General features: G+C 35.9%; 1 protein-coding gene across 1 annotated transcript; it reads left to right on the top strand.

The window, feature by feature from the left end:
- Nucleotides 1-8,923: 8,923 nt before the first annotated feature.
- On the top strand, nt 8,924-14,045 carry LOC112001088 (protein NRT1/ PTR FAMILY 5.10). The gene is made up of 3 exons (XM_024033252.2): nt 8,924-9,334; nt 10,725-11,272; nt 12,774-14,045. Exons 1-3 carry the CDS (start codon nt 8,972-8,974, stop codon nt 13,588-13,590), a joined length of 1,728 nt encoding a protein of 575 aa, XP_023889020.1. The 5' UTR covers nt 8,924-8,971; the 3' UTR covers nt 13,591-14,045.
- Nucleotides 14,046-22,907: the final 8,862 nt, after the last annotated feature.

A 22,907-nucleotide genomic window follows, 5' to 3' on the forward strand; every position in this document is an offset into this window, starting at 1 on the left:
CTGAGGAGGGAAGGCTGATAATATGGCCAATGCGGTAGAGCAGGCACTGCTACTCCCTGAAGATATGGCCGATCTAAGGTCCCTGAGGAGGCACGAGGTTTTCCTTAGTCTGAAAAGGGACCTCGTGATGGTAAGTCTTTCCATTCGCTCTTTTTGCTCTTTTTTCTTTTCTTTTGACAAGTTTCCTCCCCTTTCTTCCTTTTACTATTTCTTTTTATTTACCTTTATCATGTTTCTTTCCTCGACAGGCCGTTCATGCCATGTTTTAGGTAGAGGAGATAACCAATTTTTGCCATCGCCAGATGAAGGAAGAAGAAGGTAGGTGCAATGCCACCGTGGAGGCCTTCAATCTCGCTAAAAAAGAATAAGTGAGATGAAGAATAAACTATCTGAGGTGGAGAGGGACAAAAAGAGCGTAGAGGCCACCTTAGACAATGCTGAGAGGCAGGTTGAAGGCTAACGGGTGCCCCTTCGCAATGCCAAAGGTTAGCTGGCCGCCTCCAAAAGACAGATCACCGCTTTGAAGAAAAAATTGGAGGAGGTAGAAAAGGCAAGGGACTAAGCCAAGTAAGAAGGGTATAATGTGGGGGTAGCAAAGATCGAAGAGGCCCTTAGGGCTGAGGTCTCGGGGGTATGTAGAAACTACTGTTTCCAAGTGTGAAATGAGGCCCTCAACCAGGTTAGGGTTAAGGCCTCTTCTGCCCTTAGGAGAGTAGAGAGTGTATACTACCCTCCTATTATTCGCGTACCTAGCCCAGCCAGTTCCAAGGCTGACACCTCCTCCGAGGTGGCAGAACCTGGAAAAGGCAGCTCGGCCAAGACCCTTCCTTCTTCTGGCAGCCTGTCTGAGGAGGCTCAACAGCAGGGGGTTGTTGAAAAACAAGCTGATGCTAACAAGGGAGTAGCCCCTGATGCCCCCAAGCCCCTAGCTGTTCCTTAAGATCCATCTAAAGAGAAAGGGGTGCCTTCTACAATGGAAATAGTTCTAATAACTCTCCCATTGCCTGCCTAGGGTGACCTCAAAAACAAAGATTCAAGATCTTCAGAGGCAATACTCTCCCAAACTACCAAGGGTCCACCAAAAGAAAAAATTGTAATAATAAAGAAGTAGTTTAGAGTGTAGTTCTCTCTTTTTTTTTTTTTTTTTTTTTTTTAACTGATGTCTTTATTTGCAAAGTTTGTAACGAAGTTAACCTTTTGTAACTAATCTACCTTTTTCTAAGGCTTAATCTTAATGAAAATTGTGAGTCTTTCTTTCATACTTTTGACGTTCATATTGATCCAAACATGATTTCTGTTTCGGTTAACACTAAACAAATGTGGTGATGAAGTATAACTCAGCTTATTAATTTGCATAAATGGCAACATAGTTGTCACACATCATATGACCAGCATCAAGACATGCTAGATTTACTAAGTCCACCACCTCAGCATAGTATGGCTTCAATTTTAAGAACATACACATTGATGTAGTATACATACAAGTTTAACTCTACTCAATCCTCCATTCTTTAGTAGATTTAATGGAATAAATGTGCAAATAATTCTCAAACAGACATAGATATTCTTGCAAATGCTTCAAGTGATGCTCATGAGCATGTTACTAAAGTGAGGATCTCTGCCATTTAGAATGGCCGATTCTATTTGGCATTCAAATAATCAATAGAAAGTACTAATTTATCTCAGGCATGTGATCCGAGGATCTAGAAAGGACAAATGCTCTATTTAATACTTAGCAGAGTGATTAAAATATATCAATTTATCCAAAGTATGTGGTCCAAAGAGCCAGACATGACCAAGGTTTTGTTTGATACTTAGGAAAATGTTACGAAGTGGTAATTTACCCAAAGTAGATGGTCCAAGGAACCAGAAATAACTAAGGTTCTGTTTAACACTTAGAAAAATAGCTTAAAATATCAATTTACCCAAGGTATGTAGTCCAAGGAGCCAGGCATGACCAAGATTCTGTTTGATACATAGAAAAATAATAGGAAGTATTAATTTACCCAAAACTTGCGGTCCAAAGAGTTAAGTATAGCTAAGATTCTGTTTAATACTTAGATAAATATTAGGAAGTATTAATTTGCCCAAAGCATGTGATCCAAGAAGCCAGGCATATCTAAGGTTCTATTTAATACTTAGATAGATGTCAGGAAGTATTAATTTACCCAAAGCATATGGTCTGAGAAGCCAGGCATAGCTAAGGTTCTGTTTAATACTTAGATAGATATTAGGAAGTATTAAATTACTCAAAGCATATGGTCCGAGGAGCTAGGCATAGTTAACGTTCTGTTTAATACTTAGAAAAATAACTAAAAATATCAATTTACCCAAGGTATATGGTCAGAGAAGTCAGGTATAACCAATATTCTGTTTAATATTCAAACCAATAGTAGAACGCATGACGCATAATATAATGAACCAAAATATGGTAAAGAAAGCTTTCATTAATAATAATACTTTCTCAGGTTGTTTACATTTCAGGGGCGAGGTACAACTTTTTCATCTAGATCTTCAAGATAATATGCACATATTCTAGCCACTGATGTGATATGGTATGGCCCTTCCCAGTTGGGTCCTAATTTTCCCCATGCTAGGTTCTTTACAATTCCCAAAACCTTTCTTAAGACCAAGTCCCCAAGCGCTATCGGTCTTAACTTTACATTTGAATCATACCCTTGCTTGAGCTTGTGTTGGTAGTATGCCAGCTAAACCATAGCATTTTCTCTTCGCTCTTCAATCAAACTAAACTCTTCTCCAATAGCCCATCATTGCTTCTTAGAGTAAAAGAGCTTGTTCTCAGCGTTGGAAATCCTGTTTCCAGAGGAATCACAGCCTCAACCCCATAAGTCGTCGAAAGGGGGTCTCCCTAGTGGAACTTCGAGGTGTAGCCTGATATGTCCAAAGGATGTGTAGCAACTCTTCCACCCACTTTCCCTTTGCGTTATCCAACATCTTTTTCAGCCCACTCACTATAACCTTATTGACAGCCTCAGCCTATCCATTCTCCTGTGGATATGCCGGGGTGGAATATCCATCTGTTATGCCCAGGTCACAGCAATACCTCCTGAAGGTTTTGTTATCAAATTGAAGACCATTATCTGAGATGAATGTACGAGGGATTCCAAACCAAGTGACAATATTTTTCCAGATAAATCTCTTGGCATTCATATCTATGATATTTGCTAGTAGTTCAGTTAAGACCCATTTGGTGAAGTAATCTATGCCGACTAGCAACCATCTCTTATTCCCTATTGCCTTAAGGAAAGGCCTTATAATATCCAAACTCCATTAAGCAAAATGCCAAGGACTAGATAGGGGATTAAGGACTCATCTAGATTGATGAATGTTTGGGGCAAATTTTTGACATTGATCGCACTTCTTCACATACTCTTATGCTTCCCTTTGCATATTTGGCCACCAATATCCTTAAGTGAGGGCCATGTGAGACAAAGATCTGCCCCTTGTGTGGCTTCCACAAATCTCTTTATGTAATTCTTCTAGGAGTAGCTCAACTGCTTCAAGGTGTATGCACAGCAGATATGGTCCAGAAAAAGAGCATTTATACAACTTTGGTCATCGGACAGCTAAAACCGAGGAGCCTTTCTCCGTACCTTGTCGGCCTCGGACTTACTCTCGGGCAAGACATCTTCCTTAAGGAATAGCACAATAGAGTCCATCCAGGTAGGACCTACCTTTATTTGATGAATATGAACCCCATCTCCCCCTACCTTAGTAGGTTTACACAAGTCTTCCACAAGGATCACTCGAGGTAAACTTTGTGCCAAGGAGGTTACTAGCGTGGCAAGAGAGTTAGCATGTGTATTTCTACTTCTAGGGATTTGCAATAAATTAAAAGACCCAAATCCAGACTGTAAGTGTCTAACCTAGTTCAAATATTTCTGCATTCTGAGATCTCTGGCTTCCAACTCTCCTTGAACTTGGCCCACAACTAGCCTTGAATCAAAGAATATCTCCACTGCTTTTCCGCCCATTTTTTGAACCATGGTCATCCCTACCTATAGAGTTTCATATCAGCCTCATTGTTTGTGGCCGAGAAGCCCAATCTCAAGGATTTCTCAATTGTGATATTCGTGGGAGATATCAGAATTAGCCCCACTCCAGATCCTCTGTGGTTCGCTGCACCATCAACACTTACCTTCCAAGACATAAGTTCTTGAAAGAAGATTGCGCTAACTGATTTTTCATCCATGTTCTGCTTCTCTAGTCCCTCTTCTAATGGGGTTTCAGTAAACTCAACCACCAGATTAGCGAGGACCTGACTCTTGACAGAGGTGCGAGGCATGTACTTGATATCAAAAGCCCCTAGGATCGTACTCCACTTTGCAATCCTCCTTGTGTAATCAACACTCCGAAGTAGAGATCTAAGTGGGAGCTAAGTTAGGACAACAATTGTGTGTGACTGGAAGTAGTGGGGGAGCTTACGTGTAGCATGCACCACTGCCAAAATGGCCTTCTTTAGTGGTAGGTAGCGAACCTTAGCCTCATGTAGTGATTTGCTCACATAAAAAACTAGCCTCTGTACACCATTACCAACCCGCATAAGCACCAAGCTTACCGCATGGGAAGCCACAACAATATAAGCAAACAAAACCTCATCCATTTCGAGCCCGGACATAATGGGTGGTCAAGATAAGTATTCCTTTAACTGTTGGAAAACCAAGATACACTCCTCGGTCCATTCAAATTCCTTCCACTTGTTCAACAAATGGAAGAAAGGTCTACACCTGTCTGCTGACCGAGAGATGAATCGGTTTAGAGCAACAGTCATCCCTGTTAATTTCTAGACCTCTTTGGGATTTCGAGGTGGCTGTAAATTGTTGATTGCTTTAATCTAGTTAGGATTGACTTCAATTCTACGGTGTGTAACCATGTACCCCAAGAACTTCTCTAATCTGACACCAAAATAACACTTAGAAGCATTAAGTCGTAGCTTGTGTCTCCTCAAAATCTCAAAAATATTCCCGAGATCGTTAACATGCTCAGATTCCAACTTACTCTTGAACACCATGTCATCTATATAAATCTCAATGTTTTTCCCTAGCTGTGACTCAAATATCCTAGTCATTATCCTCAGATAGGTAGACCCCGCATTCTTCAAACCAAATGACATCACCTTGTAGTAGTAATTCCTAGTAGGAGTGACAAAAACTGTTTTCTCCTGATCATCTAAGGCTAAATGTATTTGATGACACCCTTAAAAGGCATCCAAAAAGCTCATCCGAGGATGGCCTATAGTTGCGTCCACTAGCTAATCAATTCGAGATATGGGGAAGGGGTTCTTTGGACAGGCTTTATTCAAGTCTATGAAGTCTACACATACCCGTCACTTCCCATTCTTCTTCTTCACTACCACTGTATTAGCCAACTATTTAAGGTAGAATACTTCTTTAATAGCCCCAGCTTGCTTAAGCTTATTCATCTCCTCTTTGACAGCATCCAAATGCTCTTTAAACAAGCGCCAAGGTGGTTGTTTCCTAGGGAGGATAGTCGGGTTGACATTCAGATGATGGCAAATGAAGTCTGGATCCACCCTAGGAGCTTCATAGGCATTCCATGCGAACACATCAATATTCTTTCTTAGAAACGCTAATAGTTCTTCCTTCTCCCGAGGAGGCAACTGAGCTCCGATTTGAAAAAACTTCTCTAGATCACTGTTTATAGCAATTTCCTCCAACCTCACACACCTTGCCTCTTCTAACGCCACATCCGTAGATAGGACCAGGATCCTTGATTGCTATGAGCCCCCTTTAGCAGAGGCCAAGGACTCAGCTACAGGCTGATGCATAATTGTAGCCATGAGGCACTACCTAGCCATGGATTGACTCTCCATAAGCTTTTCAATCCGGTCCCTTGAGGGATACTTCACCTTCAAGTGCAGAGTTAAAGAAACAGCCCCTAGGGCATGAAGTTAAGGTTTGGCCACGATAGCCGTATAGGGAAAATATGCATCCACCACAATAAAGTCTACCTTAACTACTTTTGAACCTACCTGCACGGGCAATCTAATCTGATATTTTGGGATGACAACTTTCCCATCAAAACATAACAAAGGTGAATCATAAGCTATCAGATCCTTAAGCTTTAAGTTCAGCTCTCTGTACAAGTCAAGGTACATAATCTCTGCATCACTGCCCTAGTCTACCATCACCTTCTTCACATCATACCCTCCTATTCTGAGGGTAACCACCAAAGCATCATCGTGTAGCTGGATGGTTCCAATCTTGTCCTCGTCCAAAAAACATAGCACTGGTTGGATCTCTACTCTAGCCCTTTTTGGCTCAAAATTAGAGTCCTTAGCGAGTAGCCGAGCTACAGACATCACCCTAGAAGGATGAGAACCAGTTCTCCCAGGTGCAGTAAAGATGACATTAATTGTGCCCAAACATGGCCTTGAAGAAGCGTTCCCTTAAGCCCCTGGCCTTGCTTGGTCTCTTTGCCCGTTGGGCCGATACAAAAACTGTCGTAACCTTCCTTCTCTAACCAGTTGCTCCAGATGGTTCCACAGAGTTCTATAGTCCTCAGTGGTATGCCCTTGCTCTTGGTGGTATTGACAATGAAGACTTTGGTTGCACCTCATAGGGTCTCCTCCCATTTTGTTTGGCCATTTGAAGTATGACTCATTCTTGATTTTCTCTAGGACTTGATGTACTGGCTTTCGGAACACCGTGTTTACCACTTGAGGAGCTATAGACCTAGATTGCCTAGCAAAATCCCTTTGGGGCCTGCTATTGTTGTATCTGTCCAACCTGAACTCTCTTATCTCCTAAGGGATAACCTTACCCTTCCTCTTGTCTTGCTGTTGGTCTTCCTCGATCCGCTTATACTCATCGATGCGATCCATAAGACAACGCACACTCCTTACCAGCTTCTTGGTCAAGGATTTTCTCAAATCATGCTCGGTAGGCAGGCCGACCTTGAAAGTCCTTATAGCCATGTCATTGAACATCTCCCAGTATCTGTTCGAGTACGTTTTTAGGGTTTCACCTTCTCGCATGAACATGGACAATAGAGAATCTAAGGGCTGAGGAACCCTACTGCACATAATAAAATAAGGCCCAAACACACGGGTGAACTCCTTGAAGAAGTCAATAGAACCTGCACCCAAACTATTAAACCACCTCATCGCCATAGGTCCCAAGCTAAATAGGAATACCTTGCACATCAAGGTCTCATTCTTGGAGTGTACAGGCATTCTCTGGTTGAAGTGACTTACGTGTTCCATAGGGTTTGTACAACCATTGTACATGGTGAACGTGGGTTGAGTGAATCGCCAAGGAAGTCTCCCTCCCTCCATCCTGCGTGTGAAAAGTAATCTAGAAATTTGATTTAGCACTCTGCTCATTGCATCATTCCCCAAGCCTTTGGAAGATAAGCTCCAATTATAAGGTCGCAATTTGGGTCCCTAGCCCAAGTGATGGATAAAGGCCAAAAAAACCCAATACAATGATTTTGTAGAGAGTGGGTTGGAAAACTGGGCTTTAATGTGTTAGACAACAAATAAAATGGATTCAGATGACAGGAAAAGGAAGATAGACTGATTAAAACTAAAGAAAATCGTTCTCGACAAAGTCCGAGGAGATTAGTTCTTATATATTTCTCTCAAGTTGGATTACAGACTCAGTTCTTGACTGTAACAGTTTTTTTCTCTTAATTTCTCGATTCCTTTCTCTTAGGGTATCTCTTCCATTTTATACTATCTTCACCTTCCATCTCCACCCTCCACGTGCAGATCAGGTTGTTGGTGTTGATCCTTATCCAATCAGCACCTTCCTGAAATCTTTAAGTAGTAGCTGTAAAGTTAAAAATTACTGTTTAGGTATCACTTCATCATTAATGGGGTCAGAGAGTTAGCTGCAAAGCATTTAATTCAGTGGTAGCAGCTTTCTCTTTAGATATTTCATGAATTTCCCCTGTCCTGGTCCTTCTTGATACTTATCCTCATCTATGAAATGATCCAGAACGTTACTCTTAATGGCAAACCATACCTTTTGACCTCGGCTTTGTTCAGCCGAGGAGGGATTCTTCCTTGGACCACCCTTCTGGATGGTTTTAATCAGATTTCACTTCTTCACTTACTAACACGGATCCTCATGAAAAGTGTTTATCCATCCTCGGATTGTTTAATATCCTCGGATTAGGCCCCTGACCCAATATATACATAAATATAGGCTCTTGGCCTATCACCCCTACAATAAGATTTATGAAGAAAAAAAAAGTTGTAAAAAAAAAAAAAGACAATAAAAACATAATTGAGAGTAATTTTTTTGACCGTTTTTATTTTATTGTCCATGATGTGACATTAAATTTTTTTTTATAAAATAATCTATTAATTAATGCCTTAAAGACACTTGTTAATAGATCTATAAGATAAAAACCATCGACGTTTTACTTACATTAAAAAAATTGCTAAAATGCAAAATTCATCCTTTATAATTCATCAAAATTCATTTCAATCATTTAACTTTATTTCTGTTCATTTCAGTTTTCTAACTTTCAAGTTTATATTCAATTAAGATTTTTTTATCAACTTATGTTATATGTTGTAGTTAATTTTTCAATTTTTTAAAATTTTTTTCAAAATTTATAAATTAAAAAAATTCAATTAATGATTGAATTTTTTTTTAGATTTAAAAAAATTAACAAAAATTGATGAAAAATTTTAATTAAATAAATCTGAAACTGAAACTTAACGTACTAAAATAAACAAAAACAAAATTAAAAAACAGAAATAAAATCTGGAAAAAAATTATAGATTCAAATTTGTATTTTAACCTTAAAAATACTAATAATTACAATCAAGCCAAATCAAATGTGAAGAATATGCTACCTTTTTCAGTCAGAAAAAAAAAAAAAAAAAAAAAAAAAAAAGTGAAGAATATACTTGCCAATGAAGCCGTCCACAAATTGAAAACAGAGAAGGGGAAAAAAAAAAAAAACAAAAAAAAAAATGAGAACAGCAAAGGCCATCTCTGAGTCTGACATGGAAACTCCGCTACTGCTATTGGATACCGTGGATGGTGCAGTTGACCACAAAGGGCAACCAGTCTTGAGATCCAAGTCGGGGGGTTGGAGATCCGCAGGTTTCATCATATGCGTGGAAGTGGCGGAGAGGTTTGCTTACTATGGGATCAGCTCCAACCTCATCACCTATTTGACCGGCCCGCTCGGCCAGTCCACCGCCACCGCCGCCCAGAATGTCAACACCTGGTCCGGCACGGCGTCTCTGCTTCCTCTGTTGGGGGCATTCGTCGCCGATTCTTTTCTGGGTCGTTACCGCACCATTGTCATTGCCTCTCTCATCTACATCCTGGTTAGTGTTTTTTTTTTTTTCATTCAATAGATACGATAGAATCTGAATTTCAGTAGGCTAACTGGTACTTGTATTTGATAGACTGAGTTAACTGAACCCACTTATTACTTATTATTAGATAACGAACCATTTTAGGAAAGTCTATATTTATACCTTATTGTTTGCGGAAAATGATTGTGTACTATCGGACACCATAAATACTTACACCATAAATACGTACCCCTTTTTCCTACCTGGATAATGAGTTTCACTAATTAAATTTATGGTAAAACCCATCATTCATACGAAAGAATGGACTATGCATTTATGATACTTTGAAGTACTTAATAATTTTCCATTGCTGAAAGCTTTGAGCTTAGGTTATGGACTGGCATTCTTCACAGATAGTGAAAATTCAGTCAAAAAGCTTGATCCTTCAAGTAGTGGCTCCTGCATAAGAAATCAAAACACAACTGAACAAAAATACAATTGGCTTGCAAAAATAAATAATTCTAAATAAAAATAATTTTCTCTTTGAGCTGCCTGTCTCCTAGCGTTAAAGCTGGAGATACAAATACTATTGAAAGGCCCCAGGTTAGCACAAAAACTGGAAGAGAAAAATTGTTCCGAGAGACATGATTATTGTGATGAGGCTTGAGATACAATGAAGAAAGTTTGTCGAAGTACTGGATTTTGTTGGAAAAATTGATCCCAAGTATTTTCAGATTGGATTGCTTCTTTGGAGAGGTATTCAATGCTTGAGCGCTAGAACCAGCTTTCCCTTGTCTCTTCAAAGTCTTTAAACTTGGCTGCAAGTTATGCCCCCATCACATGAGGTAGTCCAAACCAATGTGAGCACCCAATTCAATCCCATGTTATTTGGTGAAGGAAAGTTGTCATTCCAAAATATAAGAGACAGATGACTTGTACTCTTGTTGTTATCAATGTTTTACACCTTACCATTTTGCTCCGGTTTAAAACTCTAGTTATAGACTTGTAGGCTAAAATAACCATTTTAGCACGTATGTCATGAATAATCCATTTCAATACAGGGATAAGTGTGGCTTGTGAACACATTTACACAGTTACACCATCAATGAAAGACATGCAAAATATGGAAGCCTTAGTGGTGTTATACCTTGGGGTCTTGTGCTCGAGTCTCAGACATATTTGCTATCTGCTGTTTGCAGGTTATTATATGTATTTTGAGCCCACTAAGTGGGATCTGAGGGTTGCTTGACATAACTTAGAGAGTTTAAATTTAATTTCTAGTAATTTTCCGTGAGTGCCCTGGAAATGTTTATTTGAATTTATTGGAAAAGATTGTCAGTGTCTTTCAAGCACAGTGTTATTAAACTTTAATCATCTTTGATTGCTAATCATTTTTGACTGGGAATGGGATAAATCACAGGGACTTGGCTTGTTGACTCTGTTGTCGATGCTACTGTCTCTCAACTCTTCTAACTGTCAAGGCACCAGTAAATTTCTTTCATGTTCGCCTCCTCAGCCCCAAGTAATCCTATTCTTCTGCTCTCTATATCTAGTAGCACTTGGGCAAGGTGGACACAAGCCTTGTGTTCAAGCTTTTGGGGCCGATCAATTTGATGGTCAAAATTCAGAAGAGTGCAAAGCCAAAAGCTCATTCTTCAATTGGTGGTATTTTAGTACATGTGCAGGTTGTTTAGTAACACTTTGGATCTTAAACTATATTCAAGAAAACCTTAGTTGGGGTCTTGGTTTTGGATTACCTTGTATTGCAATGATTGTTGCGCTGGTTATTTTTTTGCTTGGAACTAAGACTTATCGTTACAGTATCAAAGAGGATGAGAAAAGTCCTTTTTTGAGAATTGGTCGAGTGTTTGTTGCCGTAGTGTGGAATTGGAGAACTACCCCTTCAGCCATAGCTATTGAAGAGGAAGCTCGTGGGACTCTGCCTCACCAAAGTTCGGAAGAATTCAAGTAAGACAAATAACTTTCAACTTATTCTCTTACATTAAAAAGGAAAAAAGGAAAAAAGAGGGGGTGGGGGTGGAGGGAACTGCACCTTGTGTTTATAAAAGTGACAGTTTATTTGCTACTAAGCTCTAGCTCAAATGACACGTAATCACATAAGATAGGGTTCATGCTATGGTCATGGGTTCAAACCCACTGGATGCATGTGTAAATTTACCCAAAAAAGAAAAGAAAAGAGTGACACTTCATCCATCTAAGGGTCACTCTATTAATGTCTGTTATGTTTGGTTATTAAAAGTTATTATACAATCAAGAATTATAAACACTGGACATGGGTAAAGTTCCTTTTCTCTAAAATTTGTAGGCAAAGTTCTGTTTTTCTAAACCACAAATGGGTAAAGTGCTATGCAAAGCATGTGATTTCTATGTGCATATTTTGATGGCAAAGTTGGGTTCTAAAGAAAACTGACCTCAAATGGGCAAAGTACAATTTTTTAGACCATTTCCATATTATATTATAGGTGGACAAACTGTATCTTTCCTCAAAAAAGGAATGCAAAAGCTAGTACAAGATAGATTCAATATAAAATTTTGATTCATTAGGCCACAAACAGGCCTCTCTCATGGGACTCACAATTCAATAATAATTTATTTCTCATAAATAAATGCTCAAAACTATTCTATTTTACATGGCATCTGATATGAGTCACCTCGTTTTTATTTCTAGAATTAACCAAGGCTATTTTTTTGTTGACATTATTTTAAAATATGAGCATTTTCAGATTTATTCTTCCAAATATTTTAAGTATTGTTCGCTGGGAGTATTACATTTACTGTCATTTTATTTGTTCCTTTGCATTATCATGCAGCTTTGAAATGCTTCATTTTTGAAAGAATTTTTGGTCATGATGCTGAATATTTATCTAGGGTGCACGGACATTTCATTTGGGGTATCGTACCCATGTCATAACGATATCATGTTATAATTTTTTTTTAAATTGCTTGTGTTGCCTTACCATGCCCGTACTCGTACCCATGTCTTTGCATCCTAGGTATTATAATCTGTAAGAGAACTCACACATCCTTGTAGGATAGACCTTTTCGTTATTTCCCTCTCTGTTGGCTAAGGAGGTGTTTAGTGCGCTTTGAGCACCTGGTTTATTGACAGGCATGTGCAGTTATGTCTCACATGCACTTTGCAATTTTGGGTCAAAATCTATAAGAACTTAGATCCCTTAAATCTGAAGCCGATGGGCCACACAATCCAACCCTTTGAGGTTAACTCTTTGTTACATTAAAGCAAGTTCCATTATTATATTGCTAAAATAACTCAGACACCTTGCTAGTTTCCTAACTATTGGAGAACTCTTGCTCCTTGTGTAGTCAAACTGATGGATGCCAACTTACAAAAAGAATAATTAATTACCTTTAAAAAAACGAAAAAACTTAATTGGTTGCTTAGATAAAACTCGTCTTTAATTGTGATTTGGATTCTATGATATGGTAGGTTCCTCAACAAAGCTTTGCTTGCACCAGATGGTTCTAAGGAAGATGGAGTGGTGTGTAGCATCAGCGAGGTTGAAGAAGCAAAAGCGGTTCTAAGGCTTGTCCCAATATGGGTGACAAGCTTGGTGTATGCTGTTGTCTTCGCACAGTCCTCAACTTTCTTTACCAAGCAAGGGGCTACTATGGACAGAACAGTTGTGCCAGGCTTTGATATATCAGCTGCTTCTCTTCAATCCTTTATCAGCCTTTCCATTGTTGTCTTCATTCCCATATATGATCGTATTTTTGTGCCTATAGCAAGATCTTGTAGCAGGATACCCTCTGGCATCACAATGCTACAGAGAATTGGAATTGGGATGCTTTTATCTGCTGCTTCCATGGTAATTGCAGCTTTAGTTGAGATTATTAGACTCAAAACTGCTCAAGAATATGGGTTGGTCGATTTGCCAAATGTGACAATCCCAATGAGCATATGGTGGTTGGTTCCTCAATACGTCTTGTTTGGAATTGCTGATGTTTTCACCATGGTTGGTCTACAAGAGTTTTTCTACGATCAGGTCCCAAATGAATTAAGGAGTGTGGGTCTTGGCCTCTACCTGAGTATCTTTGGCGTGGGGAGCTTTTTAAGTAGCTTTCTTATTTCCGCCATTGAGAAAGCAACTGATGTGGATGGTCAAGATAGTTGGTTTGCCAATAATCTTAATCGGGCACATCTTGATTACTTTTATTGGCTACTTGCTGGACTTAGTATAATAAATTTGGCTGCCTACTTATATTTTGCAAAATCTTACATTTATAATCGGAAATGCACAATATGATTGTAATCCTCGTCAACTGCAAATTGTTGTGACACTAGGATGGGGAGACTTGTTAATATATATATAAAGCTAATTAGCTATGTGAATCACTGCAAAATTCTAACTAGCTAATTAGCTTCATGAATCGCTGAAATTTTTATGAAGAAATGATGTCTCGTGATGAAGCTCTGCAAAATTCATGCCCATAGTCAAGTGAAGCCCAATTGAAGGTATGATATCTTCTTTATAACTTTCTGAATGTACTTTGCATTATCTACGAAAGTGTTAGAATCCTGTCAGAATGCACTCGCAGACACCTGCTTTCTTATTCCCTTTCTTCTGTTAGATCATTTTGCATGTTTGCTATGATTTATCTTTGATAGCTTCCATTTGTGGCTGTTATTGACTTATTGTACATGAATTCTGTAAACCCATTATGTTTGTTGCAGTATTGTAAGCTGAATACCATTCTTGAATTTCATACTCTTGTATTGGTAGCTGCCTATCAGAATCGGTGCCATCCGTGCCATTAATTCAGGTGATGCATCATCGGTTTGGATCCAGTGCAATAGCATGCAATTACCACACCATGTGAGATGAAAAAGTTAATACATTTCCTTTCCTTCTTTTTAAAATGGTCATGCTAACGAGTGCTCTTAGTGCATTGGTTAATAATTCAGTTAAAGAAAGTTTTTATGAAAAAAAAAAAAATTAATATTTTGACATTTTTTTTCATTTTTCAGAAAAGTAATGTTAAAATTTTTCTAAAACGGATTGTTAAATTAATACCTTAAGGATACTTATTAGCATTTTCTTTTAAAAAAATTATCCAATTTACTTTTACATCTCACTTGGTGTGGTAATTGCATGGTGTAGATCTCAATCATTGCATCATGAATACAACATTTAAAGAAAGTCTAATTGGGTGTGTTCCAGGGTTTTAAAAACCGAACCGGACATCAAACCGTTTTTTTTTTCTAATTTTCGGTTCAACCCCGGTTTTTGGCCGGTTTTCCGGTTGTTGACCGGTTATTGACCGGTTATGGGACTTTTAACCGGACCGAATTGACATCCGGTTCCCGATTGAACCGGTCGGACCGGTCGGTCTGGTCCGGTTTTTAAAACAGTGGTGTGTTCACAAATTTTGAGGAAAAGTATCTTATTTTTAGCAATGTTGGACCCAATTATAACCCTTATTGTTGTTCGGTTGTCTTTACAAGATAAATTTTATCGTTTGTACAAAGTTGTAAAACAAATTGATCAACCTTAGTTTGGCCATTAATCATCAACATGAAACCTTCTACACAAACATGGTAATTGCATGGTACAATAAGTGCATTGGATCCAAATCTCTAGTTAGTCACTTGCGCAATGCACTGGAAAGCAACATAATATGATTCATTTCTCATATTTTTTCTTCTATATTCGAAATTTAATAATTATGATAGTTATAAATAGGTATTAATTATGATTGTATCTGTATATAGAATTATGTATATCTTATCATTACGCATAATACTATAATTATGTTTGTATATGAAACTATATATTCTAATATTTAAAGAAAGAACAAAGTTTCTCTCCAAACTAGTTTGGAAAGAAACCTTACAAACTCATCGTATATATTTATATTGAGTGTGAATTTTGAAAATCTAAACGATACATTGCATGTTCTTATTGCATCCATAATGCTTACAAAATTTCAAGAAAATCAAAGATCAATTGCTATATCATCAAATAAATGTTATAATTTCAAGTTTTTGTAATCTAAAGTTGTATGTAAAAAATAAGTTAATTGATTAAATAGTAAATAATATCCGATTTGAAAGAAATTTAATATGTATGTTAAGAATATGAGGAACATGAAATTCAACGATTAGATTTTCAAAATTCACATCCAAAAAAGAAATATATGATAAGTTTGAATAGTTTCTCTCTAAACTAGTTTGGAGAGAAACTTTATTCAGAAAGAAAAAATGTCATGCCGAAACTTTAATGGAGAGTTTAAATATACAAAATAATAATAATAAATTTAATTAAATTAATGTGAAATTACATTATTGGTTTCTAAAGTTTGGTAGTTGAAGTTTCTCAAGTTTTAAGTGGGAGCTATTAATTCCTCAAGTTTGAAAAATGAGCAATGTTGGTCTTTGTGTTAGCTTTAGTTAGTATCACTGTCTATGTAGCTAAAGGAACAATAATATGACTAAGTGATGTGGCAATATTTTTAATATTACAAAAATTAAGACCCATGCATATCAAAAAAATAAAAAATAAATAAAAAATTAGAACCTATAACCATCTCAGCTGATAACGAACGCCGTTCACCAAACTCGTTCAGGCATAGTTGCTTGGCGAAAGATTTCCCATCAAACTTATCATGATCAGACTTGCGAAGGTGAAACCTAGTCGTCATGTTATGGATGTGGCTGCTGGGGAACTAAATGAACAACACAATAGTGGTAAGATCTTGAGCATGACCGTAGGCAATGAAGAATATAAAGTCTAACTCTGCCCTGAAATGATTTGAAACCCATCTAAAAATTTGTTCCCTCAAATCAATAAAAATGAGAATCTAAGGTGAACATAAGCGAAGCCCATCAACAAACAAGCCTTAAATCTTAATTATGAGATTCTTCTGAAACTGTAAGCCTAAAGAAGAAGGGGGTGAAGGGAGGAGGGGTTGGGGGATGTGGGGGTGGTGTTGGTGTTGGTGTTGGGGGAGAAACAAACCAGAAACGAAGAATGGTGAAAGTTGAAACAAGCAGAGAGGGGTAAGAGCAAATAGTTGTGGGAAACCTATTGTCTTTTGTATATAATATATCTCCAATTTATAAATCTTGTCACACCTTTAGGTATTTTTGTAATTAGAAATGTAGCAACTCAAATTATAATGAATGGAAGGGATTGAGCTTTAGAAAAAAAAAAAAAAAATTATGATACTAAAAGAGATGAATGAATAGAAAATTATGACACCAAACTCTCCAAAAAAAAAAAAAGTGTTTCATTGTACACGCGAAGTGTGTATAATGAGGCTAGTTTTAAATATTCTTAATGAATTATATTATATACTTTAACTAATAAACATGTATATAGATAAATAATTACATTACATATATAATTAGTGATAATCTTGAAATGGTACATCAGTATTGACCAATATTGAAATATTCTATTTCCATTGTCAAGTCGAAACAGTTTCTAGTACGATACTGACTTACTTGTTTAAAACTATATTAGTATATGAAAATTCAAACTAGTATTTATTCAGTATTAACGTAATAAAAAATACAAAATAATTGTTTCTCAAAATACTTCAACTCAATAAATTATTAAAATGGAACTCAATTGTTTTAAATCTTGAAAATCTTTTATGATTCATTTTATACTAAAATTCGTAACAATTTTTCTTTCAAGGTATAAAATCTAACTAGAAAAATATCTTATTACTTTAAGAAGAGAATCGTTGGTTGCATCAATGAAAAGATTTTGAAAATATTTGTGGCTAGAAAAGTAAAATATTGTTGCTAGTTTTCCCATTATTTACAAATTAAATACAAATCATATTTATTGTCTCAGCATATTTAGGGATGGTCATGAACTAAATTTAGGTCGGGTATACCCAAGTACGGCCCAAAACTTTTAGCATAGATACTCGGATTCCATTAGGCCATTACCCGTTAGGCTGGGCAGTATAATACTCCAACTAATCGAACCTCTCAAATCCACTCGTCCTCTGGCCTTGGGCAAGATAAACCATTTTTGGATTATATATATATATATATATTAAGAGAGAGAGAGAGAGAGAGAGTATCTAGGTCCATTAATTTGTATGTACTGAGTTTGAGTGAGGCCTGGCCAGAATGAGAAAATTCCAATTCATTGCACTGAGTCTGAAACTAACATCCATCGCCAGCCTCTGATCGCAGTGTCACTGTCGTGCTCGGCAAAGTAATGTCAATATTCTCAATGGTCATTGTCATTGTTTCAGTTTGCACATTTACTCTTAAGTTCTTAACCCCAACTCCAACTCCAGCTCATCTATCCGACTTATATTGTCCTTACCAACATTATATATATATATATATATATATATTTTACATATTCATAATAATAATTATATTTTTCACATTTTATAATTATAATCCAGCTCATCCATCTGATAGCTCATAGCTCACTTCTACGGCTGCTCTAGCATGATATTTTCAATTGGACTTTTCTTTTGCTACAACTGTATGGAAACAAGAGACCTTTCACCATTTTAGTAGTGTTCATTTTAATCGTAAAAATGGGGTAATTTCATTTAGAAAAATATTATATCTATAATATTTTCACAATACGTTTACAACAAATTTTAAGTAGCAAATTATTATTAGCTACTATTGGTGAATAAAAAAATTAATTTAACTTAAGGGTTTGTTTGGTTGAAGGGGTGGAAATGTAGGAATATAGAAAATGATGAGAGGATGAAAAATTGAGAGGATAGAAAAGATTTTAATTTCTCTAATTTTTGTTTGGTTGGGAGTGAAAAAGTGGATAGATGAAAAAAAGTGAATTTGTATAAATTTATTCATACACCATTGTTAAAAAATAATGGCTAATTAAAACAAAAAAGTGACAAATAACCAAAAAAAAAAAGCAATTACCCAATTTATTAAAAAAAAAAAATCATGTCTCAAAAAAAATCGTGTCTAGTTAAAAAAAAAGTAAAAAAAAAAAAAAAAAAAAAAAAACTATCACACCCACAACTGAAAAAGAAAAAAAGAAAAAGAAAAAAGAGAGGCAAAGTCCATGAAAAAAACAGAAAAAAAGAAGGCAAAGTCCAGTAAAGAAAAGGAAAAATGAGGCAACATGCCCACCCACCGCCCAGGAAAAAAACAAAAAGAGGCAACGTGACCAGCACATACATACATACAAAATACAAAAATATATATATATATATATACTGAATATGGGCATTTTTGTTTATTAAGCAGCCTCATTTTCTCCTTTCAATTTTCTCTCAATTTTATGAAGAAAACTTTTTGATGGGCCTGGGAAGAAAACACCTGAGCCCCACCATTTATTTTCCTTCATCCCCATTCAACCAAATACACTCAAAAAAGTTTTCATTCCCATTTTCTCTTCAAAGTTTTTCATCTATTCCATTTCACCTCAAAACAAACACACTCTAAGGGTTCAAATTCGATGGAAAACATTGTGTAAAGATAGTTTTTCATACTTTTCAATGTTTAGTAGCATTATAATAAATAAGTCAAAGGAAAACTATCTTTAGTCAACATTAAAAGTATAGCTTATTTTAAGAAATTGTTTTCCTTTTTCTTTTTTTTTTGGAAAACAATTCTATCTCACAGTAAGCTAAATAAAGGAAGTTATGAGATTATTTTTTAACTCATTTAAGGCTGTTACCAAAAATAGGAAAATTAGATAATTTTATGAAAAATATTTTTTGAAAAATGACTTATTTTCTAGAAAATATCATTGCTGAAACAAACAGAATACTAATAACAAATTACCACTTATAATTTGTTGTAAAAATATTATAAAAATATTGTAAATGTAACATTTCTCATTTCATTTACGGTTTCCTTGAGATAACGCCTATAAAGTTTATTATCTCCTCATTTTTACTTATATGCTGACATGACTATCAAGCCTCTTTTTATTTTGTAATGAAAAGGTGCAGGATGGGATTCAAACACAAGTTTTGTAGGGGAATATAGATTTGTGAGATGAAAAAAATAGAAGAAAAAAATGAAAGAAAATAATCAGACAAGATAATATTTACTTGATTTGGTAATTTGACTATATTTACAGAATTACTGTTGTTTCACTATTTTTAAGAAAAAAATACAAGAGATAGCAATACATTTTTCTCTTTCAAAACAATATTAAAACCCTAATCTCATTAAGCGGTATTTATATGTTACACAAAGGATTCACAACGCCCGAAAAACAAATCCTCTTCAACTCTAAAAAGAAAAATAAAATGGTAGACGCAGACGCAAAAAAGAAAAAAGAAAAAAAAGAAAAAAAAAATCAGCTTTTCTTGTTCTTATCAAATGTGCAAATGCTTCCTTTTTTTTTTTTTTTTTTGCTGAGTGTGCAAATGCTTCCTGGAGGAGTGCACTGGAAGCACAAAACACAAGCCCGACACAAATTTTTTTTTAAAAACACGTGTCAAGTTCCATAGACTAAAACAATGGGCTGAAATTCAAACATAGAATAGGTTCTCCCTCTTATTAAAAAAAGATAAAAAAGAATAGGTTCTCCCATTGCTCTTCAATTACCAAGCTGCTTGTCACTATCATGTCTTTTTTCTCTTTCTTTTTTGATTTGGGTCACTATCATGTATTGTATTTTGATCCTTACTCGAATAGACTATAAAAAATAACTGTAGACCAAAACGGCAAAACAGGGTGGTGGCTTCATGCGGCACATGGTATTTTTAGACACATATACTGTAATAATGTTAGGCATACAAATTATTTTATAAAAAAATTATAAATTATTAATGTGGTAAGTAATTATTAGTAGATAAAAAAGTGATATTAATAGTGAATTTAAATGAAAAATAATAAGAATTAACTATATCAATATTTTGTAAAAATATTATAAAATAGTTTATTTCTATAGCATTACTCTATTGTAGATTCAAATACATTGGAGAAATGGACACGAATCTAGTCCTTACCAAATTGAGAGAGAAGGTATATGAAGTTTGAACGTGTCCTCAAGGAGGACCATGTTTTTTAATTTTGGGTATTTCTCACATGACAGAAGTTTGGTGGTACAGTACATTTGGTTCTTTTTTCTTTTTCTTTTTTTTTATTTAAGGAAAATTTGGTTCCCAATTAAATTGAAATAATTGGTTTCACTTACTAATATAACTCGGACAGGATGAAATACAATCCAGTTATACATTTGAATTTAATTAGAAATTAAACCTAATGTAGTACGGCAAAAAAAAGTAATGCTGTCTTCTTTGAAAAAAACACAAAAAGTGATACTGAAGTTCATAGGAAGTGGCAAGCTACCTATAAAGAAGCGAATTTTCCAACACGTTTTGCCAGCAGGGGTTGTCTTCAAAGTTCAACCCCCTTTCACAATATAAAAATTCTTAGTTTAAACTGTTGTGGGCTTAGGATCCCCAAGTTGCTATTTGGCAACAGAGGAAGATCGCCAATAATTTTCCAACTAGAACTAAACTTTTTGTCCAAAAGATTTCTCATTCTTTTTCATGGGCACTCTGTAACGAGGAGGTTGAATCTTGCACAAGTCATTTGGCTGAAAGCTAGACTACAACAGCTTCAATCATGAGACAAGCTTAATATTTCTGTCAGAAAAATTATTTTGCTATTGTCATTGTGGAGAGAATTGTGGAGAGAACTTTGGAGAGCTAGTTGATCTTTTCAATTCATAAAGAATTTGTCCATTGGAGGTCGCATGAATTCTTAAGGAAATTAATTCTATTTGTGAAAATTTCTATTATATGTCATTTGCTAATGTACCTTTATGGTATAATAGAGTTCTATTTTTTATTAGTGTTGCAAAAGAGAATGAGGAAGTCATTGTTTAGTTAATTTTTTTTTTCAATGTACAACATAATCTTCAATCAATAAAATCTAAAAAAATAAATAAATAAAGAAGAAGAACAAACTTTCTCACCCTAATCTTACCCTAGTCCAATTCTTGGTGCTTGGCCTCATTTATAATAATAATAATAATAATAATAATAATAATAATGCACTTGATGATATATTAGGAAAAAAAAAAGTCCATGATTCTTATCATAAGTAGGAAAACAACATTATCACGGCAGGTAAAAACATAGGGTTTGCGCATTTGATGATGAGATCCCGACGGTCATGGAAAAGAAAGTCATTTGGAAATTGGAAACTTTTTTTTTTTTTTTTTTTTTTGATTCTTCTTTCACTTCTTCGTCTTTGATTCTTCTTTCACTTCTTCAGCAGCAGCAACAGGAGACTTTTCCTTCTCCTCTTTCTTCTCTTCCTTTTTCTCTTCTTCTTTAGGTGGTGGTGGTGGTGGTGGTGGTGGAGCAGTGAACTCGTGCTTGTTAAGGGCATCTTGGATGAGCTGTTTCAGCTCATCAAGTGCCTTCTTTTGTGAATCAGGGAGCTCCCCAACTACATAGCTTTCTTCCTTGAAAGAATCCGATTGGGCAATATTAACTGCTTCTTCTGACGGTTTGGTTTTTTCCACTTCCTCTATCGAAGTGGCTTTTTCTCCCTCCACCAATTCTTCAAAAGTAACAGGCTTTTCCGGTGCTTCTGGCTCCGGCTCTGGTGATGGTGCTGGAGCTGGTTCATTTTCTGTGATGGGTTTCTCAGGTGGGATCACTTCCACCACCTCCTCCACTACCGTTGATGAGGCTGCTACTTCTGGCGCTGGCTTTTGATGCTGTTCCTCAGCCATGGAAGAAAAAAAAAACCTATATATTTCTTTGTACTTGTGTTTGTGTTTGAGTTTTGGGCTGGGTTTGAGTTTGTGTGATCAGCGTATGGTGTGTATGTATAGAATAGCAGAGATTCTTGGGGGACAGTGGAAGGGCTTAAAAAAGGGCGGAGAGGTGTGTGTGTGTGAGAGAGAGAGAGAGATTGGAGTATGAGCAAGAAGAAGGTTGTTGTTGGCTTCCTTGTTGTTGTTGATCCTATATTCCTATGTGTAGAACCAGTCTGTCAGAACAGTCTGCCAGCCAGTACACCACTTCGTTAGTGGGCCCATGCACCCTAGGGTTATTCATTATAAACAAACAACTATCTTCTTTTATTCTTTTTTTTGGGTTATGTATGGAATCAATTAACTGCCTTTCAGTTTCACTTTCACCGCGCTATTCTTTTTCATTTCTTTCTAATAATTCTCCCTTTTTGAGTTTCAACTTTTCAACTTTGCCGTTTGTTTTTACCTTTTTATTTTTGGGTTAAATTACATAACAAACCTCTTAAATTTGAGGTTTTTAAATTTGATAGCTTAAAATTTTAAAATTTGAATTTTATACTTAAAAGTTATATTTTTTTTTTGGATTTTTAGTACTTTTTTGCTTTTGCTTATGTGTAGCTTATGAAGTATACTAGTCGGCCCAATCTACTTGTAACACAAATTATTTATTACATTTTATAGAATAATACAATTTTTATAAAAAATTCTTAGACTAAATCCTAAAATCAAGTCAAATTAAATTATAATTATAATTTTTACATTTCAATATTTTCACGGAAGAACAAGATGTACACCTTCTCCCTTAAAGAACATATTTGGTTGTTAAGAAAAATCTCAGTTTCTAATATTCCTAGAAAAAAATTTAAGGAGTAAGGGAG

The sequence above is a fragment of the Quercus suber genome, unplaced genomic scaffold, assembly GCF_002906115.3.
Source record: "Quercus suber isolate HL8 unplaced genomic scaffold, Cork oak 2.0 scaffold_385, whole genome shotgun sequence".
Lineage (NCBI taxonomy): Eukaryota > Viridiplantae > Streptophyta > Magnoliopsida > Fagales > Fagaceae > Quercus > Quercus suber.

Excerpts from the sequence above, each read along its gene's own strand:
- LOC112001088 (XM_024033252.2), top strand. The coding sequence starts at position 8,972 with ATGAGAACAGCAAAGGCCATCTCTGAGTCTGACATGGAAACTCCGCTA. Across the intron at positions 9,335-10,724 it reads CCTCTCTCATCTACATCCTG|GGACTTGGCTTGTTGACTCT; the intron begins GTTAGTGTTTTT and ends GATAAATCACAG. Across the intron at positions 11,273-12,773 it reads CAAAGTTCGGAAGAATTCAA|GTTCCTCAACAAAGCTTTGC; the intron begins GTAAGACAAATA and ends ATGATATGGTAG.